Genomic DNA, 23,001 nt, shown 5'->3' with positions numbered 1-23,001 from the left:
GACCCAAAGAACCTAAGAACCTAAGGACCAAAGAACCAAAGAACCAAATGTGGGAGCGACCCACCAATACTTAACTAAGATGTCTTCTTACACCAACAGAGGCCCGTCTATCGTCTTGCTTTACCATACATCACCAAAAAAGAGGGCCAAGGCAGGGCGGCAGTCAGGGCAGCAGTCGTCAGTAGCCGTCAGGAAGGAGTAACCACGCTGCAAAAGACCTTCGGACCACTTTCGACATACAGGGGTCGCTTGACGTGGCTCGCGATTCCTCCAGAATTTTCTTGCGGGGTTCCTCACGACCTTCAGGCAGAGCCACTACCTCTGAAGCCACCCCACGTTGGGCGCCAGTTGAAGAACCAGAACCAATTGGGCCTGGCGGCGCAGGGTACGCCTTAATCTCCTGGGTTCTCCTGCTTCAGCTAACAGAGACACGGGGACACTCTGTCTGCGTAAAAGATCAGATTTTATTAGCTGCAGCTAGTACAGTTGTCCTAGAAGTACACACGGTATGTTCTCAGGAGACTGCCACTTCACTCCGTGGCGCACAATCTTTTATAGTACATAGGTGACATATACATTAACGAAGGACACACCTAAAACATACATGAAAAACCAGTAGGAATAGCCCAAAAGAAAGTCAGAGCCAATAGAAAAAGTCGGAAAACAAAAGTATCGAGTAACTCCTCCAACTGTGTTTGCCACCGCTCCCACAGGTTAAGGTATTAACATGTCTGTAACTGGCTTGCAGGTGGCGTGATACGTTTGTGTGTTTTGGAGGACAGTTGTGAAATGAGAGAATACGAGCGGAGGACAGCGAAGGCCAGAAGATAAGATAAAGTCAGAAGAGAATAGTGTGAACCAACAGATAGTTAAGACAGGGATTAGAAAAACCAGACAGGAATTAGTGTACTCGGCCAGTCTCTAACACCAGCTTTGTAAACAAAGGCACAAGGCTATTTTGACACAATATTGCAGGAAAAGCAGAAAAGATTTCGTTCGTCGTGCTGCCTGAGTGAGGGCAACACAAAATGGCGGCGTAGCACAAAATGGCGGCTCAATGCGATCGTGATTGAAAATCGAATTTCCTCAGGTGCCCGCTTAAAAGACTTAGAGACCGGTGGGAGGTGGTCTCTGGAAGAAAAATCCCTTCATATAAATTCTTTGGAGATGCTTGCAGCTCTGAATGCAATCATGAGTTTCAAGGAAGTTTTAAAAAACTCAAACATACTGATAGGCTTAGACAACTACTCAGCTGTCTCTTATATAAATCGGCTTGGGGGCGCAAGATCAAAAAACCAGTCAGACCTTGCCAAAAGAATATGGTATTTTTGCTGGGAACACAAGATTACCATAAGAGCAGAATTCATTCCTGGCTGTCAGAATGTGAGAGCAGACTGGAACTCACGTTTCCTCCACGATGCAACCGATTGGAAATTGAACCCGGAGATCTTCTCACAGATCCAAGAGGTTTGGGGCCCGATACAATTAGACCTTTTTGCCAGCAGGTTGACCCACCAAGTAGAGAGATACTTCAGTTGGAGACCGGACCCACACGCAGCAGGAGTGGATGCATTTCTCCAATCTTGGGAAGGGTTCAAAGCTTAAGCCTTTCCCCCTTCTCAATGATTCAGGGACTATTGTGGAAGGTCAGACTCAAGTCTTGCTCAATCATTCTGATAACCCCCTTCTGGAAATCCCAGGTTTGGTTTCCGGGGGTGATGGCGTTAACAGTAGACTTCCCTCTTCTTATTCCCTCATTCCCGGGCCTTCTCAAGGGTCCAGACGGAGAAGAACACCCTTTAGCCTTAGAAGGGAAAATGAACCTTCTTGCTTGGAGGATATCAGGAATTCAGGAAGATATTCTGATCTTTCAGAAGAAGCTAAAAGCCTACTGGAAGATTCATGGGCTCCAGGTACAAGAAAAAGATACAAGGGCATCTGGAGAAAATGGTCTTGTTGGTGCGTGGAGAGGGATTTGGATCCCGTACTTTGTCCTCTTCAACAAATAGCTAACTATCTTGCTCATCTCTTTGATTTAGGTCTTTCCTTTAGAACTATCAATTGCAATAGATCTGCAATTTTTTCAGGTCACGCTCTCATTAATAACCTTGCCATCGGTAGCAACTCCCTTGTCAAAAGAGTTATGAAAGGTATTAGACTAAGAAGACCTCCAAAGGCACGTTACCATTCCCTTTGGGATGTTAATCTTATTTTTAATCTCTTCCTTTCCTGGCCTGCCAACGATACACTCTCCCTTAAAAGGATCTCAATGAAATTGGCTACTCTCTTATGCCTAATTTCTTTTAGAAGGGTTTCTGATATTAGAGCACTGGAAATTTCTAACAGATTTTACTCATCTGAAGGGGTCCATTTTGACACCTGGAAAAGAACAAAAACAATGTCTGAATCCATCTTTTATCCTTACTTCCATGAATGTGAAAAACTATGTGTTGTAAATTGTATGAAATGCTATGAAAACAAGATTTCAAATTTAAGAGCTATTGGTTGCGATCAACTCCTTTTATCTTATGTAAGACCCTTTAAACCTGTAAGCTTAGCTACCCTTGCCAGGTGGATAAGGATGATTATGCACGAAGCTGGAATTGACCTATCCAAATTTGGAGCTCACTCTTCAAGGGGTGCGATGACTAGCAAAGTATTCAGGGCAAGAGGTTCTCTTCCCGAAATACTTAAAGCAGCAGATTGGTCTAACGCAGCTACCTTCTCTAAGTTTTACTTGAGACCAATTGAGCATGTTAGCAGTGTAATTTTACATAGCTTGAAACATGCATAATGGTAGCCTTCTGTCTTGTAATGAAATGACGATTCTCCAATTATTATGCAGAGAGAATCTTGATTTCATTAAAGACAAATGGAGGCTAACATTATCCCACCCTCCTCTCCCTGAAGAGGTTTGGGTTCAAATTCATTTCCATCTTTGATGTATTAATATTTTTTTCTGCTTTTAGATTACTATTGTAATACATTATTATACATTACTTTAATAGTCCTTATACATTTCACTATACAATGGGCCTTCTTATACTCAGATAACAATTTAAAGACTAATTGGATTTTCTGGAGTTTCTTCAAGTTGTTCAGCTGTGTCATCGCAGCCCACGAGGAAGATGAGAGCCTACACAGTCTACTCGTCATATTGTCAACGTTCTACTTATTATGATGTACTTACATTCTTTAAAGGGCTGCATGTTTTGGGCAGCAAATAAAAGTATTTGCATAATGTTAGCCTCCGTTTGTCTTTAATGAAATCAAGATTCTCTCTGCATAATAATTAGAGAATCGTCATTTCCTTCCAGGATGTGGAGGATGCAATTAGACTTAGCTCACGTGGAAAAGCTCTGAGGCCTGACGGGATCCCTATACATCTACTTAAATGTAACTTACACCTGTAGGAACATCTGATCAGCAACCTATTTAATAACTTTGTGTAATAGGGTCCCGGACCCTTTCTACCATCGTACCAATTTTAAAAAAAAGGAAATAGAGGTTCCCCAAAAATGCTTCAGGCCGATATCCCTAATTGACAGTTCATTGAAAGTTTTGAGGAGGGCTATTTTCAATCGCCTGCAGACATGGGCCAACGATAACAATATTCTGGCCTCTTGCCAGTATGGTTTCCTCATCGGGCTAGGTGCAGTGGAGCAGTGCCTCTTCACCTGATTGTGAGTAAGTATACCATCACCAGGCGCTGCCCATTGTACCTGGTCTTTATGGTCCTCTCTTCTGCATTTGGTTGCATGAACAGGAGCACATTGTAGATGATTTTAATTAATCTTGGGGTAGAAGTCACCCTACTGAATTTTCTACAGTCCCTGCATAAAAACGTAGGGACCAGGGTTTGGTTTGGCTAGTCAGAGGAACTCTCTGACATCTTCCCATTAGCTAGTGGGGAGTGTCAGAGATGTGTTTTGGCACCTCTGCTTTTTATTATTCATGTTAATGATTTAAGCACCCGCTTGTCTATTTCTACCAGGGATGCGTCTACAATTGCTAATTCCCTTGTCCCAGCATTATTATATGCCAATGATGCTGTCTTAATGGCTAGGATGCCTTTGATCGATCCCTTTGATCCTTGCGCACTCTGGTTGAATCTTTTGTATACTTCTTGGGTAACCTTGACATGCTGACCAATTTCGAGCAGTCCAATATAACGGCCTGTGGACCTGGAAGGGAAACCTTGTTGTCCCTAAAGCTGCAAGAGCAACATCTGAGTATGCCAGAGAATCTTTGTTACATAGGTGTAACTTTTGATTCTGTCAATGCTTGGCAATCACAAGTGATTGCAGCACGCTTGAAATTAGGGAGGGCGACAGGTTCCCGATTTCACCTGACACAGATGGATGGAAGAGGCACTATTACTCCCTACCTTAAGATTTATAGACTCAGTGTGTCTCTAAAGACACCCATGGAGCAGGGGTGTGGGGGTACCACAACATCTACCCCATGCATGTAGAAGAAAATGGAATTTGTAGGCAGACGCTGCATCTCTCACTATCCAGACCAAACTTTATTCTGCATTCTGAACTTAACTTAGATTATGTTTCAGATATTATTAAGCTAGCCCCCCTTCTGTTCTGTGTGAGTATGTGGACTAATAACAAAGCTAGTTTTAACAGAGATATTATTTTAGATTAATATGTTAGTAAGTCCTTTGTTGACATTGGTCTCCTGGAAGGTTTACTGCCCCAGACACCATAAGTAAACTTCAGAAGAAGTTGGGTAGGTCCCATCATGCAGAGTTCACTTCCTCCCAAAGAACCAAGGAAGTTTTTAGTAAATAATCTATTTGTAATTATTTTATCACCTTAGTGACAGGAAACCTAGCACTATCTTTAACCCTGGCGCTCACACGCTGGAAGAGGTCTCTCATTTTTAGATTCAGGTCAGGTACCTTGTGGTGTTTAATGTGCTTTTTGGAGGGGGTGAGAGCATGGGATAGAAATTTACATCCTAGTCCCTTTGATGGTGTGGGAGAGCAATCCTTGTTGCATTTTATATTTGTTTGTGAATTCTAAGGGGCATTTTTCCAATTTTGCCTCAAGCACATCATGAAAACATTGGCTTTTAAGAAGTGCAGAGAGGCTCTAACATACCTTCAGATGTTATGTAGCCCGACATCTGTTTTAGTGTTTGTTGCTTCCTTAAAATATCCATCCATAGCAAGGAAACTATAGAAGGGTAATGGGTGTGAAGGTAGTCCAGCACTTTGTAAATGCACTTTATCAACAGCTTATTTTCTCCAACCCAAGTCTAATATTGATTTTATAGTGATGTTTTAATGGGACTTTTAACCATGATGTGGTCTATATATACATGATAAACTGCATTTTTCACATTGTTACATACAAAGCTGGATACCTAGTGAGGGATACTGATAACTGTGGTAGTCCGAGACTATGTTTATGCATTTTGATATAGTAGGCTTCCCTTTATCAAAAGGCTTCCCTGTATCAATCACCTGTTTTTATCCATATTTGTGCTAATTCCCAAATTTTACACTGAATTCTGCTGTGATGTTTTGAATATTGCCCTTTTATAATTTTTATCTACAGATTGATTAAAGATTTTGAACTGAGCTGAGTCATGTAACAAGAACTCATTACAGAATATTGAGTAAAGGTTCTTTTTTAATTTATTTATCATAATTACCAGCCAACACGTGTTCCCCTTGTCCAGTCGTGCACAGGCATTTCAAGGCTTTAAATAAGTCACAGGAAGTGGGCAAATGAAAAGGTCCATCCTAGGTAGTCCCAACCACATGTTCATAAGTCGGGCACATTTAAGAATTGAGTGTTGATTCAGAAATTAAAGACCAGGGGGCTTATTTACAAGCCCCCTGCGACGCCGGAGCATCACTTTTTATGACGCTCCAGCGGCACAGATTAGAAAACCATATCTATGAGGTCACACAAAGCCACTTTGCGAGGCTTTTGTATGGCCTCACACATACGGAGTAAAGCAAGGCACTGCAAATCACTGTGTTGCCTTACTCTGCGCTCGGGAGGCATTCCAGGGGCGTTGCGGTGGGTTTTCCCATGCAACACCCAAGATTTTGATGCTGTCCCAGATTTACAAGAGCATGCAAACATGGAGAAGCGCCAACTCCTTACATTCTGCAGCACACATAGAAAGAGGAAAGCGTCTCTTAGGATTGTTTTTATGCAGGAAGGTGTCCCTTCTTGCACAAAAACAATCCTGCTGACAACACAGGCACCCTTGCACCATGTTGCAAGGGTGTATGCGTTGCCGCTAGGCTGCTTAAATGGCCTCAGTGCAGTGGGAAAGAACAGAAATGCACCGTATTGCATAAATATGGTGCACTCCTGTCCTTTCACTTTGGCGTAGGGCAGTGCATGTAAATGAAGGCCCAGGTATTATGGCGGATGCTCTCCTTGATTGGACCTGTTTGTTTTTTGGCAACTATTGAAGGGATGCGCTCCTCGTGGGTCTAGTACATTAGAGCTGGATTGGGTACTGTAGTGACCGTCGAAAGTGATCCTTGTGTATTGGCTCTCTAGCCCTGCGTGTCCCTGATCCAGTGGCTTTTGTGTACAGGCATTCAAGGCCACATATTTTTTTGGGAGGAAGTACTCTTTTCTCTTTTTCAGGAACAGCATTTCTCAATCCAGTGTGGCTGAATTATATCCAGGGTGTCAAGTTACGCTTTAACTATTTGGGCGGGCCTGAATGAGAAACAGTCAGTCACAACATTGTTTCCTGTGTTGCTCTACGCTGCTCCAATTTTTTAGCTCCTTCTGTGTCCTACTTTCTGGATATTCTGCTCCTGTTTGCCATTCATGTCTCTACCTGCATCCAGAGGTTTTCTTCTGCTCTGCAGGCTTTTTCTCCTCTGGGGCCTTTTTGCTGCTCCTTTAAACTGTAAAATAAATCTTGGACTCTCAGCAGACCTCTCATGGTACTCAAAAGGAGAAAGGCGTCGACTGAACCTCAGAAGTCTGCACTTGACAGATTGAGACACCAGCAAGATTCCAGTCAAACTCACACTGCATCAAGTTCAAGAATTGAGTGCGGCAATAAATGCTTTAACAACGCAATACAAGCCTTGACTATGGAAAATGCCACCCATAAGTCTTCTCTGGTGCTTTTACAAGGCGCTCCATATCCTCCCTTGACCAGATGGGCTGAGTTCAAATTCGAATGCAACCCTAAGAAATGCAAGGAGGTTTTGGACATGTATTTGGTACGTTTTACTTTTAAACCCCAGGTTTACTCCACTGATTGTGCAAAGGTGGGGATCATAATCCACTTCATTGGAAATGCTATATAGCCTAGACAACGCCATTGGTCTCCGAAGGGAGCCCTATGCTGGATAGCAATGCAGCATTTCTGGCAGTCTTTATAAATATCTTTGATCAGTAAGATCAAAGATATTCTGTTCATGACGAATTGCTGGAGACTGAACAAGGCTCCATGATTTACAGACTTATATTAATAAATGTAAGGCCATAGCCAATGAGGCAGTTTGGACATACTCCAATCTGTTCTCAATATTTAAAAAAAAAAAAAAGGGTAAGACAGGAGTTGAAAGATGAGTCGGCTCATATTGTTTAACCTGCACACTCAATTACTTATTAACTATAATTCTCCAAATAGTGAGAGGAAGAATGAGAGAAAAAAGAATGCAACAGCAATTAAAGATCCAGTCGACCCTTGCGCAAATCACTTCCTGCCAGCTCTATAATCGACTCACCTGAAGAAGAACCCTTGCAGTTGGGATTAATTTGTATGTTACTGTCAAAGGAAGAAAGATTAAGACGAAGAATGCTTGGGCTGTGCCTACATGGCAATCAAAAATGACATTGATTAGTGAATTGTTCTATCAGAAGTAAGGGCCAGATGTGCGAAATCGCGTGTTTGTGATTGCCTAATAGCAAATTTTAGCAATTTGCTATTAGGAAATCGCTAAATTGTTTGACACTGTTAGCAATTCGCAGAGGGTTGCAAATTGACCTACTTCATCAATAGGTCAGCAGACCACCATGTCTGTGATTTCTTTTTAAATAAAGCAATAATTGTTTTTGTATTGCAGCCCATTTTCTCAAAAGGAAGCTACTTTTTCATTATTTAAGAGTAGGCAATGGTCCATGGGACCACTGCCCGCTCTTAAAAAGTGTTGGTGCGCACATTCATAAAGGGAAAGGGGTTCCTTGTGGACCCCTTCCCGTTTGCGAATGGGTTACCACCAACTTGAAATTGGTGGTAACTCCAAATGTTTTGTGACTGGGAACATTCATACATACAAGTGCTATTCGATATTATGAAGGAACGCCCTAAACACACCCCTTTCTAATACTGAATCGCAGTAGCAAAATGCAATTCGGTAACAAGTTACTCAGTCGCAATCTGCCTTCTGTACATGGCAAAATGCATTTTATCGGTCGCAAATGGGCAGATGGGCGAGTCGCTACCGGTAAAATGCTTTGTACATTTGTCCCTAGAACTTCTTCTGGAAATTAGTGAGCTCGCTCTTAAGGCGGGTACTGTACAGGGAGTCAAGACTTCATCCTTGCCACAATTAAATCACCCCAAATCTGACTCCGGATTTCAGATTTGTTATTTGACTATCCACAGTAAGATTAAAGCATAAAGAGCTACAAGGGGTGTGTCTAATGCCAAGGTGGAGTAGAACATTTTGGTATACAGCTCTGTTGGATGGATCCCTAAACACATTTATCCTGGAAGGAAGCTACGCAAGAAGACTCTCTTTAACTGGTTCAAGATCTTCCATCACGTGGCACAGGAGAGTGGAGTAGCTTGGGTGCTTCTACATGCCAGGATCAAAGTGACAGTGCTGGCAAGAGGAAACAACATAGCATCCAGGACTCTGGGGCATATTATCAAGCCAGGCGATAAAATTATCGCCGCTTTAGCGGCATAAAACTGCCGCTAAAACGGCGATAATGGGCTTGATAATATGCTCTAAGGAATTCCAATTGAAACCCATGTTAAATGTGAAGGACGTCTAACATTGGCTTCAATTCGAATTCCATAGAGCATATTATCAAGCCCATTATCGCCGTTTTAGCGGCAGTTTTCTGCCGCTAAAGCGCCGATAATTTTATCGCCTGGCTTGATAATATGCCCCTCTGTTTCCATGTGTCCCTGGGGACTGAGATAGACCGTTTCCCGGCCTTAAGATAGCCCGGAAATACTGCTACCTGGTGAGATGACTTCAACCCACGGTGGATCTAAGCTGCTCAGTAGCAGCTCCTGAAACATGCACAGCTGGAACTGTGCAGGGAGAACCGTCTTGAGGGGAGAGGGGTCACAGAGAAGCAGTATGGCAAGTGGCACCTAGCAGACTCATACAGGCCAGTGAGGTCTGGCAGTGAACTGTGTTATCTGGCCACTACCTTGGAGACCAAAGCGGTCTGGATTCTGAAGAGGGCCTCAGAACGAATGAGATTGCTTGATGGGCTGAGTCTGATGGGCCTAAGATGTTGCCCAAGATAAAAAGAGGCCCGCCCTTCTGAGTGGATGTGAAGTACTCTGAAAAGACTTTCAGTGCTGGTGTGAAGGAATATGGATCTATTTTCCTTCTCCTCTGCCCCTTTGATGTAAGTACAGATAACCTGAGCGACTGTATGATATATTGACAGTGGAACATAAAACAGCAACGAAAGGAGACACACAAGTTGCACCCCTTTCAACCTCTTGGCCTGGATTAAGCATTCTATCACTGAGGTGAGTGTGGTGAAACCTCCGTCCTTTGCTGCCTCAACATCAACCGCAGAGCCTTCACTTACTAGGAGATACTGCAGCGATTTTAGGGGCAGCCTAGCCCGGTGCTCGCTGAGTGACGGACAGCTCACTTGGGCTCCCAGAGCTGACCCCACAGCATCTGCAGAGTGGGTGTGGGTGGGGCACATGAGAATTACGGTGTATCTCAAGCCCATCAATATGCCAACAGACATAGATTGTGCAGAACACAAGTAGGAAGAGGAAATATGGAAACAGATAAATGGAAGAGCATGAAAGTTACCTATGAAGGGTGTGAGTTGAAACTTGATTCTCCAGGCGATCTTGCTCATGAAACCTTCTCTTGAAACTAAAATTGATTTAGTAATAATAGATGTAGGATACTTGCGAACGCATCACAGTAAATAAGCTGGAAGAGTGACAGAAACGGAATCTGTAGTAGCTGGTGTAAGACCTACTGTGGTAAAATTGCAGGTACAAATGAAGGTACTTCAAGACACGGTGGAGGATGTTAAGAGCCTCTTATGCCACAACAATGTACATGTTGTGGGCTACCAGAAAGAACCGAAGGGCAGAGTCCTGAACTATTCTTTCGAAGACTAGCTGATTGACAACATGATAGAAACTCCCCAGCATTAGTCACTATTGAATGAGCACACAGAGTTTTGAGGAGACTGTCAGCTCCAGGTGCTCCACTTAGACCTATGGTCGTCAGGCTATTGAACTAAAGAGACAGAGATTGGCTCGTCCAAACAGCACAGCAACAGAGTCCATTGACAGTGGATGGTAGGAAGGTGCATCTTTTCCCAGACTTCTCTGCTGTGCAGAGAGAAAGGGCTTCATTCCTTGAAGTGAAAAGAAAGCTTTGACAAAACTAGATCCAATACGCTGATTTTCCCAGCCAAACTTTTAATAGTGACTGACGACATCACACATTTTTTCTTAAAACCTGCTGAGATTTAGTCATGGCTTGGAACTGGAGGTATATCGCCCAAAGAAGACCAAATAAAAAGGAAAAGACGGAATTACAGACAAAAGAAGGAGCCAAACTAGTAAACAATGTCCTACAATATAGGAAATCCTGTGAAGAAAGACCAAAAAGCGGATATGACACCACAGGCAGTGGCAAGGTATCTGAGACTGGATGCTCCCGTGACACACTGAGCAATGGCCTGGAAGTCACTCCAATGACGGCGAATGAGGCAGCCTGATGAAAGATACAAGTACACCTATGTATTGGCTCTATACTCACAGCAGGAAATTCGCAAACATGGGAGGAGGACTGTCGGGCGAGAGCACAGTGTTCTAGGTAGATTTAAAATGGTTACATTATCTTTGTTGAAAAAGGCACCTTCCTGCACAAAGACAATCACTACAGGCATTTTCCTCTTTCAATGCGATGCGTGCGGTAGAATGCAGCACGCATTGAAAGAGGAAAAAACAAGGAGAAATCAAAACATTTCTCCTCGTTGCGCCTTGCGTCGCCACCTCTAGGGTGGCGTAGCATTCAGACTCATCTCCAGATTTACGATTTCTCGTAAATCTGGAGATGTGTCTTGTTCCATGGGTGTTGCGTGGGAACACCCACAGAAACACCCATGGAAGGCCCTTTCAACGCAAAGTGCTGCGTGTGATGGGGCCGTATTTACAAGGACAGGAAAAGTCACGCAGGGTGGCTTTTCCTCTCCTTGTAAATATGGAGAAGCCCCCTGAGCCACCAGTACGTCACGAAAAGGGACGTACTGGTGGCACAGGGGGCTTGTAAATCTACCCCACAATCCATAAGTAGATGTCTCTCAAATAGGATGCCAAGAAAGCTGTATTATTTGGTTTTTAATAACAGATCAAGGCTGTCGAGGCAAAGGGTTTCAGTAGTGAGCAGCTATCTCGGCTGGTGTCGGACCACAACCCCTAACCATGCATTTCTAACATTAATTTATTTTATGAATTACACCCCATCATGTAATGTTACTAGAAGTTCTGAGTATACAATACTGAAACTTCAGCTTGCAGATGTTGTTTACTCTTCTGAGATTTTATACATCTTCCTGTGGGGCTGGGCGCAGTCAGTACAGTGCCGGTTGCAGACAAAAGAAAGGGGCGTAGAGTAGGGCATGGTAAGGGTGGGCAGTAATTTGGGTCAGATGTTTGGGGTAGGAGAAGTAGGTAATGTAAGGGACTCATAGGGAGATCTGCCCAGTTCCAATATCCATGTTCTACTTAAGGAATTCCATATATGTGCTATTATAATACATCAGGCCTTAGCATAGATTTCACTTAGTTTTCTGTTTACAAGTGCACCATTAACTAAAACTGCATCTAGTTCAGTAAATTTGTAAAGTAATGGGGTGTGGGTGAGGCTTTTGCTGTCTTCCCACTATGCATGTTCCTGAATTAGACATCAAAAAAGGGAAATGACAGACACTAGGAACTACAGCATCATGTTTGGGTTGTACACTGAAACAAGGATGACATGTTTGCAATCCAAAAATAGAAATGCATGACCTTTGAACCTTTCTTTGGGACCATATAAGGTGCCCCGTTTCCAAGTGCAGCATCATTACCAATGCATTGTCCTACTTACTTGCTCAGGCAGCTCTCGTAGTTGAAGGTTGCCTTGAAGCCGTAGATGGAGAAAGTGACAATGCTCGCAAATATGGAAGTGCCACTGTTGATCAAGGAGACGATGATGGCGTGCTTCTCGCAGTTGTTATCTGGCTCGTTGTAGCTGGCAAATGCAATCAGGGTCCCAAATCCAAGCCCAAGAGAGAAAAATATCTGAGTTGCTGCATCAACCCAAGCTTTCAGGTTGGCAAGTTGCTCGAGCTGCGCAAAGAAGTGGCAGAAGAGGAAGAAAAAGTCAAACGTAAAGTTGTCTATGCGCGCGGCATTGCAAAATGTGTTGTGCAGGCGAAATCCAGCAACATTACAGCAACATACAGTATTTTGTATTATGTAAAATTGCCGGTTTCTTTCTTCACTTCTGTACACAAGTGATGTCACAAGATGCCAACCAAAGGCATTTCTCGCAACACACGTAATTTAGCATGATTTTCGCATGTCGCATAATTTGTTTTTAAAAATTACAATTTTGCCAACCCCACATGCATTACATGACAGTGATTGCAGCCTGATGAGAAGGCGCAGGGGGAAGCTCAGCTGAACATTTTTTTTAATGTAAATTTTGTTTATTGAATAGAAGACAAAACAACACAAGCCCAACAATTTGACGACTCATGTCCCTGTAAAGAAAGCATCAAATATGTCCACATGCCATGGTACAGGTTGCAACAACTTCATAAAAACATATAGATCCAGGGCTGACCCGGTCAGGATACTGTCAAAATCCTACATTATAAACTAGACCATATTAGAGGTGAACAACACTCGCTTATTCTATACATAACATTGTTATTTATAAGAGCCTTTCTTCATCCATGGGGGACCTCGAGGTAAGAAAGCCATAGTGAACAGTCATCAATCAAAGATAAAAAATGAAATAAAGAAGAGAAAAACAAAAATTAAATTCTCTCAAGGTAGGGAAGGGAAATAGGAGGATGTGCTGAGAGGTGTGAAGGCTGTGGGTAGAAGCTGGGGGGCATTAGGGGGGTGAAAGGTCAGGGTGTCGAACTCAGGGGAGGCGCTCCAGGGAATCTGGTTTCTGGCCCCTGGAGTATTATACAAGTGAATCTTCAAACAATTGCAAGGCCCGAAGTCTGGGGTGGACCAACCAGGAGTGCTCAGTCCTGGTGAAATAGTGTATGAGAGGCTGCCAGATGCGGGTGAATCGTGTGTCTGTGTGGTTCATACGGGCAGTGAGCAATTCCAGGGTTAACACATTCAAAAGATGAAGAAACCAGGTGGCAATAGAGGGGGGCTGCGGTTTCTTCCAAAATAGCGCTATTGACTGTCTAGCCGCTCCCAACAGATGGAGAATCAATTGCCAGTCTGCATTAGTCATAGTATTTTGTGTTGCGGGTTTAATACCTAACAGCGTGACTGACGGAGAGAAAAGAATGGGAAATTCCACCACTTCTTTGATATGGCTGAGGACTTCCTTCCAAAACATCATGACATTCAGGCATGACCACCATATGTGAATGAAGTCCCCTCTATCTTTCTGACACCTCCAACAGGTCAGGGGAAGTTTGAGAACATTTGGTGCAAGTGAACTGGGGTGTAACACCACCGCATCATCAATTTGTATGCTGATTCATGCTGGGGTGTGCTCTGATATGTCTTTGGGATATCCCGCCATAGATGGGCCCACCCTTCAGGAGGTACATCCTCTTCCAGGTCGGAAGCCCAGCGCGTCTGATAGCCATGGGGCGTGGGCCACTGGGAATGCTGTAAGACAGTGTATGTGTTAGAAAAAGGGACCTTCGAGTCCTCAAATTTACTGACCAGGGATTCAAAGGAGGTAAGTTGTCTAGTAGTAGTCTGAGAACTAAGCCAATGACGTAACTGATAATATTACGTACGTGTCTCCCCTGTAAGAGGAAACATTTGCTTACATTGATCAAACGTATGGAAGTCATTGCCCTGAAAAAGGGCCTGGATAACCCCACATTTGCCCTCCGTCCATGTTTTAAAAGTCTGGGTTTGCAGTGCCGGGGGGAACATAAGATTATGGACTATACGAGTTTTAGGAGATGGGAATGTTGTCATACCGCGAGGAATCGCCAGCTTGTACCAGATCTTAAGTACTGTCTTTGTGTGGGGTGCTGCGGGGCAGCGCCCCGCGCCGGTGCCATGTCAGGTCCCATACGAGTCCACAGGACACCGCTCGATCCAAGTGGAACCAATGTTTTTCATCTTTCGTGAGCCACCCACTCCGAGATATATTCCAAATGACAAGCCCAGTAGTATTGCAGAAGGTTGGGGCACGCTAGTCCGCCCCGGTCACGAGGCAGCATTAAAATCTTATTAGAAAAGAGTGGGCGGGATCTCACCATATAAATTTAGTAAAGTCACGTTGTAAGGCAAGAATATCAGCCTGTTGTATGGGAGTGGGCAGGGTTTGGAAGAGATATAAGATTTTAGGGAGGAGAGACATTTTAATGGCGTTGATATGTCCTAGCCAAGCAAGAGGTAGGCCCTTCCATCTGTGTAACTCCTCCCGGATAGCACTCCTGTATCTAGGCCAGTTGAACGAAGCCCATGTCGCAAGTGTAGGGGTCAGGTCGAGGCGCAGGTATTGAATCAAAACATCTGTCCACTGTTCCGAAATCAGATCTCACAAGTCCTGGACCTCCGAGGCTGGGAGGGTAAGATTAAGAGCATGAGATTTGTCAAGGTTAATCTGGTATCCTGACACATCTTCAAAGGCCTCCAGGAGAGTAGCCACTGCCGGGAGGGACGCTGATGGGGAGGATAGTGAGAGAAGGAGTTTGTCAGTGAAAAGGGAGGCCTTATGCTCATACCCACCTATGGAGATACCCCAAATGTTTGGATCATTACGTATGGGGATGGCCTGGGGTTCCACCACCAGGGCGAACAACAGAGGGGACAGTGGGCACCCCTGTCTGATGCCCCTATAGATGGGGATAGGGGCAGTGAGATGGCCATTAAAATGCATGCGGTAGTAGGTATCGCATAAGGCGCCATCGGTTTAGAGATTATTTCTGGGCCTAATCCCACCCTCCGCAACACCTCCTGTAGGAAATCCAAAGTCCACTCGGTCGAAGGCTTTCTCCGCATCGAGGGAGACCAGACAGGCAGGGATATCCCTAAAGCGTGCCTTTTCCACCAGATGGGCTATCTGGCGGATATTGTCCGCCCCCTGGCGAAGCTGAACACTTTAATCACTTTTAGCAACTGCTTATGTATGTTAACCTTAGTTCCTACCCAGACCATTTCCAATTCCTCTGAAATGTCCCGTTTCATTATTAAACATGCCTGGCTCTACAGGTTAAAGCAGGATTGTGTGTTCTAATCATAGGTAATATATTAAATTAACTTTATACATATTAATTCCATACCTTTGGTGTAAACATGTACGCCAGTCCATTCACTGCTCCATGCAATGTTAACCCTCTCACTAAATAAATTATAAGGACAAGATAGGGCAGCGAAGCTGTCACATAGACCACCTGCAACAAGGACAGCAAATGTTATAGGAGAGGCATTGACCATTCCTTAGATACACCATTATAAAATTGCATCAACTACTAGTAAATATGTATCCCAGCATTATCAATCAGCAAAAGAAAGGGTAATGAAAACAGGGAAGAGAGAGCAACAAGGCAAGTATTTTCCTGTTCAGAATTTAGCATTTTAATATAGTTTTTTTTCCCATTAAGTATTAGAACTTTATCAACGAAGGCCTTTAGTGACAAAATTCAGCATTATAGCCCAAGTATATTTCATTAAGTGAAATCTGACTTTCTATATTTAAAAAATAAATGTTTGTTTTTCTGATAAATTTAATTCAGAGTATGATATATGTGGTATAGTAAATAACAAATAGGTTTATGTTTGTGACATTGTATGCTACTTTGTGATAATGTGCTGGAAATACTTAATTGTGTCTCTAAAACCCCTTCATACACTATGGTTTCCTTTTCGTACACCAGGGTTAAGGAAGTTTCCTATTACCAGTTTTAATCTTTTCATTCCTTCAGAGTTGGTCAGTCCTGATTTCTCGTATATAATCAGATTAATACACATTCAGTACAGGACATTGTAGCGAAACTGCAACCCTGGAACTGCATTTTTTAGCATAAGTGATGAACACATATTTTATGTTTTTCTATTTCTTTCTAAATATGTTACACAAATCATTGCTTATAAATCTCCTTTCCCTTCATGCTATAATAAAGGACTGATTTCAGTATAAAACACTTCGGGCCTCATGTAGGAAGCCAAATACCGGTCGGTAACGGCCGATTTTCGGTAATTATACCGTTACCGACCGGTATTTTGGCTTTTGGTATGTAGGGGGCTCATTTCTGTATTCGGTAATTTACCGAATCGGTAAAATTACCGAATCGGTAATTTTACCGATTCGGTAAATTCCGAATACAGAAATGAGATGTAGGGGGAGTGTGTGGGTGTTTTTAGGAGTCGGTATTTACCACCAACTAATAGTTGGTGGTAAATAATTAATGGATGTGTGTAAGCATTTTTAAGCACTTAGCAGTGTGCAATGTGGCAGACATACATGCCCTTAGGGCATGTATGTGTGCCACATGTGCACACATGGCCGAATCAGGGGTGCAACAGGGTGTCAATGTGACACCCTGCCACCCTTGCATGTGTTCCCCCCCATTACCGAATCGGTATTTACCGATTCGGTAATGAGGCATACCTTCCCATCAATGGGAAGGTATGCCTCATTACCGAATCGGTAAATACCGATTCGGTAATTACCGAATTTTAACGAATCGGTAAAAATTACCGACACTTTACCTACATACGAGTTACCACTTCTTAAATACCGATTCGGTAACGTTCGGTATTTAACAAGTGGTAACTGGTATGCTACCTACATGAGGCCCTTCATCTTTTAGTAGGACTGTGCTCGTATATTTCAAAGTAGTTTCCATTATTTTCTACCTTACCCCTTGGTGTGTTTTCCCTTGCTTGCCTTTTTAAAAACAACTACCCACAAGCAATGCCATTCTTTGGGTTTTGCAAGATAAGCAGCACTTTGCTCTATGATCCTATAATCGGTACTAATCCCTTCATTGCTATAATCCATGTTGCGGGTTTTAAATCAACTGACTGCTCATTTGCAGCTATAGGTTAAGATGCTGCATCTACAGGCACAAAGATGGAGTAGCAACAGTCTATTTCCAATGTTTTCAAACTTCTGAGACTTCCAAGAGTACTTCTGGATAGCCATGTGTCGATGTGTACTCGGAGGAGTACAAGGAAATGTAACAGATGTACATTTCGACGTTCAGAAAAGTAACTCACACATGCATTTGCACCTTTAAACATGATTTGTTTCATCTCACGGGGCGGAGGCTTTTACAATCTAGATAACTCTACGTTCCTTTCCACCACAATTCAATAAGACGGCAACCCTCCTTTTGCCATGTTAAAACGTATGATACACATTTATGAAGCTAAGAGTGAAGGAAACCACATGCTAATTAAAAAATATGTATTGGCCACCATTAGCAGCGTCAAATTATAGTCACGTCACAAAATTGCAGGAAAAAGACAGGAATGTACTTCCAGAACTATATGCCTATGTTTGCAGAAAATGTCTGAATTTAAAGACATCTATAAAGAAATCTCAGAGTACCACTGCGAATCTGGGATAGTTCCTGGATCCCATGGGAAGCCTTTCACCTATACTGGAAAAGTACTTGATGTACCTTCTCCTATGCGAAATATGATACGAAAGTGCCTTTACCTTTAACATTTTTTTTTCTTTCTACTTTGGTATAATATTGTGCCTTGTATAGGTACCCTTTTTCGTACAACCCCATCAATTTTGCTTTGTCCCCCCCTTCTTACCCACCTTGTACCCACTTTTAATCCTTCCCCTCAGATGTGTAAACGTGTGTGCTCTCAGCGTGGAAAATGCCTGCAAAAGTGTGGTTTTTACCTGTAGACATGCAAGTTGAGATCTAATAATTGGGGCCCAGGTTCACTAGAATTTGTGTTGGGATTGTGACACTTTTTTGGTGCAGCCCCAAGGCAAAATGCATTTTTGGATTTACAATGCCACGCAATGCCCGATTTGTATGGCATGGTTAAAAAAAAAACGAACGCAAGGCAGCACGTTTCATGGGAGAAGCATGGGCATCCCCATACATCCACCCATGTATTTTGATGCAAACCCACATTTACAGAGACTTGTAAACATAAGTTTGTACCAAAATGGTGTGCCTACCCGAGGCTGTCCACCCCTTCCCACACAAAAACTATCCTGACCCTACTGCATAGTTAAGGTCAGGGCGGCAACCTTCCTTGATGCGCGGTGTTGCCTGAAATCTTAGTAAATCCGGCCTGGGGATTTTATGGAGGGTCTCCAAAGAGTTTGATGCTCTTTCTGAGAACCACAAAGACGATGCTCGTTACTTGACAATATTGTGCATTCATGTGGCTTGAAAATTTCTCCTTGGAGCCTGAAGATGTGCTGATGAGTCCTGGTCACTGCACTGGACACTGCTTACCTTTCCAGTAGATTCAGTGCCCCTGATGATGCAGAGGTACACTACAAACCATGCCAGGATGAGGCACACTGCTTGCTCCCACTGGATGCTGCCACTCTCGGAAATGGATGATGAAATGTTAATGGTTTCCCGGTACCAGAAGTACTGAGTCGGTGAACTCTTTTCACATTCTTCCACGTAGCCAGTAAGGTTGCTGTTCAGCGGGCAGTGAGACCAAGGTAAGGGATCCTACAGAGTACAGAGAAAAGCAAATGAGCAAAGAGTTTGAAGGAGTGCAGGGTATGAACAAAAGGAACATAAACTTAGAGGCCCATTAGTATAGCGGGTGGATCGCCACCGCCCGTATGGAGGTGGCGATCCGCCCGCTAAAAACCTCCGCCCGCTGCCAATTTCCCCCGCCACATTACCATGGCGGGGGGGACCCCAGCAGACGGGAAGACCGTCTGCCGGTTTTCCGCTGGTAGGCAATCCGCCCGATTGCCTACCGGGTGGAAAAGCATTTGATATGGTGGCGGTGTCTGGAAGACACCGCCATCCATATTATTATGCAGGCGGGGACCTGCCTTTCCGTGGCAGCCTTGGGGCCCCATAACGGGCCCCCAGGGAACCTGGGGGGTGCACATGGGGGGTACCTATGGTACCCCCCTGCAGTTCCATGCACAACATGGCAGGCACCGTGCAGTGCCTGCCATGTTGTGCATGGAAGTGCACGACATGCCTTCTAGGCATTGTGGCGGGCGGTGCTTTCTGCACCGCCCGCCGCAATGTTAACAATGCGGGATGCGTCCGCCAGTGTGGCGGGCGCATCCTAATTGTAACTGCGGGACCGCCACATGCATTGTGGGCGGTCCCATTTCCCGGGGCTATGGCGGGCGGACAAAGTCCGCCCGCCATGCTAATGGTGCCCTAAGTGTGCAACTTCAACCATTATGATATACTTTACACTTCATAGTGAAAATCCTAACTTCAAAGCCCTGCTCATGTATGTTCGACTTACCTAGACACAAGTCCTTCACATGACCTGCCTATCGTTATGTCGTGATGATGTGCACGTGACTGTACAGTAAGCGGCAAGGATGTATGACCCAACTCTGTATCTCAACAATGGAAGACTCTATTTTTGCCACTAATATGATTATCCCATGATATTTGGCAGTGAATGGTGATCTTCATGAACATAAAATATTAATGAAAGAGGTAAACTTCAAATGTTTTCGCTTTTCAAGCTAAAGATAGCATTTCTGTCAGGGGGAGTGCAATGCTGGCTATGATCACTCAAGTCCCATAAAAAGAGGAGCAAAATGATTCTACCAAATAGGAGCAAGTGGACACTTTAATGTAGCACAGTGTTCATGGGGATTGTGGTGGACTTTCAGTAGAGTTTGGAGTCGAGAGTTGTTACTTTAAATCCCCACCTTGGTCTTCTTTTTGATCAACTAATTGGAACACCCAGATACATAATAATAATAATCCACATTTGTAAAGCGCGAACAATCACCCGTAAGGGTCTCTAGGCGCTGGGGGCCGTCGTGAAGATTAAGCAAGCTATTGCCCAGAGTCACATGGTGCTGGGCTAATCTACCGCCGGCGCCGGGGATCGAAATGTGATCCCCAGATTTCGGCGTCAGTCGCCTTGGCCGCGGCGCCACACCTCTTCCTGAAATACATTGATCGCTATATGAAAGCAGTTACTTATATAGCTTCAGACCCTTCACTGGATTGCATTTGAATTCAGAAATCTGACCCATTAACTACATTCTTACAAACACAGAGGTTACAAATGAAGTGCTCCATACATATCATAGAGGGATCAGTTAAGTTACGTTTAGCTGTTTTGAGTTAGGCAATTTGTCTTTTCAACTAGAATAGCGCATCATTGAAAAATACCTTAATATAGACCAAAGTATTTAAAAAACTAACACAAAAGATTAGAGAAACATTTGTATGCCATTGTATCACTACTATTAAGCAGTGAAACTAACCTCCCTTCTATTTGATGGCAGCTAGACTGGGGTAATTGAAGGGAGCTGTGATCAAAGCGATTCTGGGACACATGGAGCCGAGTTTTGAACCTGCGATACTCCTCAAAATATGAGCAACCGATTCCTTATTTCAGTGTTTCCATTTGTAAGTGTTTGAGGTTTCACAGTGAAAGCCCTTGTTGACTGAGAGAACAAAATTGCAGAAAATTTTAATTGGGCCCACATATCACAGCTCAAAATTTAGTCATCTTGTACGTGAATGACATGTTCCTACACATCCACATGCTGAGATCCCAGGAGAAGAAAATGGGGTGTATTTTGCTCTTCTTGGGAACGATAGACTGTTGACCATATTTGTTGAGTATGTCCATGTTATTATGGAATCCATGTAGAAGAATAATGCTGGAGGTGCTCGTATTCTGCAGAACAAAATAACAAATATGTCATTTTCTTTCATATGTCACATATCAGGATCAAGGGATTATAAGAATTTATAGCAAACAGGACAGTGCCTTGACTGGTCATTTGATCATGGATACAGCTTCTAAAGTGTTCAAGCATGGTAATGAAACCCTATTTATTTTCATATAATCTTACAGCTGTTACAGACTATTGCAGCAGCAGAAACCTTACTTTAGGGATAATCTCACTCATGACTTTATAGACTTTCTCTGGGACAACTAAGTACCTAGCTGATGAATAGGGTGCTACAGAGTGATAAATTCTTCTTTGTATACACTTCAAGGGCGTATAAGGTTTTATGATGTATGGACACTGTATAGCATTTGCGTTCCAATCCACTATAAAAGTTGTGGTGTGTGTTTTAAGTTAATATTGCCCTGATGATAGGAGAAGGTTATGCTTCTAGAAAAATATAGAAAGTGCATGAGTCCATGAAAACAGAAAATGAGGCCACCCTGAAACCCTGGAAAATGCTAAATATAAAATGCAGAGGGTTACAACTCTATTTCCGACAGTGAACAAAGATATTTAAAAGATATTCTCTTACCTCGTGACTCCATTTCACTATTAATAATTATCCTGAAGGAGAATGGTGAAAAACCCTAAAACAGACACGGAAACCATTGCTAACTACATGCTGGTCTTTCTGGTGTAATGAAGGTCATTCAAACAACACTAAAAGAACACTACTTTGCCTATTTAAAACTCAAACGTCCAGTCACTACTAATCTAGTTTCAGACTGTGAGACCAAGCCACTCTTATAAACAATCAATCGATGAGGATTCTTCGAATCTCGGGATCAGTTGTGTGCCTTATTCCTCCAAGTGCTATCCGTGTCAGGCAGTACTGCAGATCTCATGCCAAATTTTCTGTTACTTATCACGTATTTGTAGTTTATTAAATTTTCCTGCAGTGATTCTCTGTGTTCTTATCTATGTAGGCAACCATATAAACCTGGCTTCATTCTTATCTCTCACCACTGATATCTTGCTTGAGATGCACTAAGGAACCCTCTCAATTATACTCTTTAACTTGTATACGTAGTACCTCTTATGGACATGTTTAACAACTGCAATCAGTGGTTTCACACGTATGCGTACAATATTAGGTTCATATAAGATTTCGCAAGGACATTGGTAACCGTTATCAAGCCATGGATTGCCTCTTTGAAATCCAAAGTTAAAAGTAACAAAACTCTATCTGCACAATATATCAAAGCGTCCAACTGGGGCTTGCTGATTCTACTTCGTTTCTACTCAACTAGCCACCATGAATGATCTAAAAACTCCACATAACCAATCTTCTCTCAAAAGGTCCACAGCCTCTGAATCTTTTTCAGTGACATCTTATCAATTGTACCCCAGGCTATCAGTGTCACCAACGTTGTGTTCTACTGCTTAATCCTGCCTTGTTTGCCCTCACCACCAGATTTCCCATGTTCTCATGCTGTTTTTTTCTCACAGCAGTTACTGAAATTCCATGCCGGAAGCCCTTACCACCGAAATAACAGCAAACATCTAACAGAATAACTAAACACACTTCTCTCATTACCCTAGGTTTTGAAACAATCATAACGTATCACTTTATGGCCGATCTACATTCATGTGTTAAAAATGTTAATGCTCATTCACCTAACCTAGCTGGACATATTATAACTTTACTACTACTAAACTGGGAAAAATCC

General features: G+C 43.2%; 1 protein-coding gene across 1 annotated transcript in view; it reads right to left on the bottom strand.

The window, feature by feature from the left end:
- SLC6A20 (solute carrier family 6 member 20) overlaps positions 1 to 23,001 on the bottom strand; it is a 358,737-nt gene that overhangs the window by 96,565 nt on the left and 239,171 nt on the right. The window contains exons 4-6 of the mRNA XM_085607357.1: positions 18,873 to 19,100; positions 15,723 to 15,833; positions 12,326 to 12,567 (exon numbers count right to left, since the gene is read on the bottom strand). Of these exons, the coding sequence (XP_085463483.1) occupies positions 12,326 to 12,567; positions 15,723 to 15,833; positions 18,873 to 19,100 (581 nt within the window). The remainder of the gene's footprint in view (positions 1 to 12,325; positions 12,568 to 15,722; positions 15,834 to 18,872; positions 19,101 to 23,001) is intronic.

This window comes from Triturus cristatus, chromosome 5_2 (assembly GCF_964204655.1).
Source record: "Triturus cristatus chromosome 5_2, aTriCri1.1, whole genome shotgun sequence".
NCBI classification, from domain to species: domain Eukaryota; kingdom Metazoa; phylum Chordata; class Amphibia; order Caudata; family Salamandridae; genus Triturus; species Triturus cristatus.
Note: the sequence above shows the minus strand (reverse complement) of the source record. Positions and strands in the feature narration are given on the sequence as shown.